General features: G+C 54.2%; 1 protein-coding gene across 1 annotated transcript in view; it reads left to right on the top strand.

Moving 5' to 3' along the window:
• Positions 1-465: 465 nt before the first annotated feature.
• The window catches only part of PHOX2B (paired like homeobox 2B), a 3,128-nt gene continuing 650 nt past the window's right edge, over positions 466-2,943 (top strand). Inside the window, exons 1-3 of the mRNA XM_032397755.1 lie at positions 466-706; positions 1,553-1,740; positions 2,711-2,943. Coding sequence (XP_032253646.1) covers positions 466-706; positions 1,553-1,740; positions 2,711-2,943 — 662 coding nt within the window. The remainder of the gene's footprint in view (positions 707-1,552; positions 1,741-2,710) is intronic.

Genomic DNA, 2,943 nt, shown 5'->3' with positions numbered 1-2,943 from the left:
GAATCGTCACCCAACTTTCATTATTTCCAAGTAGTGTGATTGAATTAAAGGGCAGGGAGCTGGTTAGAAGGGAGGATCAGGGGCTCAGTGCGTAATGGTGTGGTATTAAATTCTAATTAGAGATGCAGGAATCAATGATAGGGAGGTTGGACAGCTCAGTTCCCCAGTGCCAGCCCAATAGACGGATGAGTTATTGTCATGTAAAAAGCGCCAGCAATAAGACCAACCGCTTTGCTATTGTCCAAGTGGAAAGAGCCAAGTTTATTATGAGGACTATATGCTCTAGAGACCTCAGACAAGGCATCTCATAGGAGGCTTTTTCATAAAACTAGGCTCTGCTGGTAGTAAGGAGGCCAGTTTGGAGGCAGGCGTTGAGCTGTGCACATCTCCCCACTCCAGCCACCTTCTCCATACCCATCTTTTATTTCATTTTTCCACTTGGCTGAGCCATCCAGAGCCTTTTCAATGTATAAAATGGAATATTCTTACCTCAATTCCTCTGCCTACGAGTCCTGTATGGCTGGGATGGACACCTCGAGCCTGGCTTCAGCCTATGCTGACTTCAGTTCCTGCAGCCAGGCCAGTGGCTTCCAGTATAACCCGATAAGGACCACTTTTGGGGCCACGTCCGGCTGCCCGTCCCTCACGCCGGGATCCTGCAGCCTCGGCACCCTCAGGGACCACCAGAGCAGTCCGTACGCCGCAGGTAAGGACCGCCAGCTTTCTCAGCCGAGGAAGCCGCCTTTCCGCTCGTATATAGGAAGCCTTGATTGCATTTGAAAATGGAAATGTGTTTAGTATTTACCAAACGAAATTTGCTTACACAAATGAAAGAATTTATCACGTTAGAAGCGATTGCAGGGAGGGGTAATTCACTTACAGGGTTACACTATCCTAGTCACACCCGAACCGCCAACAAAATTATCTTAAGCTGCCAAAATGATAGGCATAATTTATTTACTTTGCGATGAGACGTAAAGCTTAGAAAATAATTAAATAACAAAGAGTAAAGCTCATTACTGGCAGTGTCTCTCTCTCTTTTTTTAAGAACCGACAGCGGCTCACACCTCTTTGGCTGGTCATTTTTATGATTATTTCTTTAATTTATTATTTTTTTTGCAGCACTTTGCCCCCAACTTTTGGGCAGGGTCAACTTCTGAGAATTGAAAAGTTCCAACAGTGGGAGTGTTGGGTAACTTCTTCCCTGGTTCCCTGATATTCCGACTGCTGTTTTTGGGCTTTTTTCCTCTCTCGTTTTTCCTTATCAAAGCATTATTCCGTGTCCCGGCCCTCGGCCGTCCCCACTGCGCTATTTCAACCCACCCAAAGGCGCCTGTGCCAAGAAGGACCCCGCCACAGCCCGCAGTTCGCGGGTTTCGGTATATAACTAATTTGCTCGGTTTTTCTCGGCAGCTGCTCGCAGCCAGTCGCCCGCGCGGGCGTCGCTGGCCGCTCCAGTGCTACCTGACCTTGGAGTCCCCACATTCCGGCTCCGCGGCGCGCGCGCTCCAGACAGTTTTGCTCACACGCTGTCCCCTCTGTCGTCCCCCAGTTCCTTACAAACTCTTCACCGACCACGGCGGCCTCAACGAGAAGCGCAAGCAGCGGCGCATCCGCACCACTTTCACTAGTGCGCAGCTCAAAGAGCTGGAGAGGGTCTTCGCAGAGACGCACTACCCTGACATCTATACCCGGGAGGAGCTGGCCCTGAAGATCGACCTCACCGAAGCGCGAGTCCAGGTACGCGCGCCCACAAACCGACCCTGCGTCGCCGCACCGGGCCCGGTAGGGTACGGTGGCGGGGACCGGGCGGTGCTCCTGAAGGTTCCGAATACCCGGGCCTCTCAAAGACAAGAAGGGCCCGGGACCCAGGGCTGAGCAGAGAGGCCAAGTTCGGAGGGGCTGTGCGCACGAGGAAGCGTTAGGGTGCGCGCTCTTGTTTATATGTGCATAGGTGCGAAGGCTTTCCCGCCCCATGTAGCCCTGCGGAGACTTTCGGGGTCTTGGGACGTGAATGAGCTAGGCTTTTGCAGGACAGAAAGTGCCTTGTGGGAGGAGTGCAGACTTTGCCCCCGTATTAGACGTGGGCTTTTTGTTTTTGTTTTTCTGCCTCCTAACTCAAGCTCTTTTCACTTGGAACCTTGAGTGTGGGTGCATTTTCCCGGTAACTATGACTTGGAACGCATTTGCAAAGCGGTTGTGACTCCATGGAGGTCATGAAACGCGGCTAACTCTAACCTTTTAGGGAAACAGGTGCACTCACGAGCTGGCCAAGGCGCCTCTCCAGGTGAGCCCCATTGTACGCTCTATCAGGCCCAACGGCCAGGATGCGCGGCGAGCATCAAACCCAAAGACCCCCCTCCTCCTTCTACCAATTAGCCTTTAACCTTAGACCTGCGGCCTAGCGGGTACGGCAAGGGTGGGGTGGTTCCAGAAATAGACTGAGCCAAAATAAAGTCTTCCATTTTAGGGCCTTTCTGGGACCTGGGGTCTTTTAACTTCTCCTGCAAGGAACCATTTCGCTGGCTTGCTCCGGTGACCCTAAGAAAGTTTCTCCGAAGACGCAAGGGCAACAAGGGAGGGGGCAGACTTGGTGGCGGGGTTTTAAAACAAGCCGAAACGGAACGTGGCCCGTCCTAATCCACGCTTTGCCTTTCCCTTTCCTTCTTTCTTTCCCTGCTTCACCGCCTCGCCTCGCCTCTCCGGCCAGGTGTGGTTCCAGAACCGCCGCGCCAAGTTCCGCAAGCAGGAGCGCGCGGCCGCGGCCGCCGCGGCCGCGGCCAAGAACGGCTCTTCGGGAAAGAAGTCCGACTCGTCCCGGGACGACGAGAGCAAAGAGGCCAAGAGTACCGACCCGGACAGCACTGGGGGCCCCGGCCCCAACCCCAACCCCACTCCCAGCTGCGGGGCGAGCGGCGGCGGCGGCGGCGGACCCAGCCCGGC

The sequence above is a fragment of the Phoca vitulina genome, unplaced genomic scaffold (genome assembly GCF_004348235.1).
Source record: "Phoca vitulina isolate PV1807 unplaced genomic scaffold, GSC_HSeal_1.0 scaffold3, whole genome shotgun sequence".
Lineage (NCBI taxonomy): Eukaryota > Metazoa > Chordata > Mammalia > Carnivora > Phocidae > Phoca > Phoca vitulina.
Note: the sequence above shows the minus strand (reverse complement) of the source record. Positions and strands in the feature narration are given on the sequence as shown.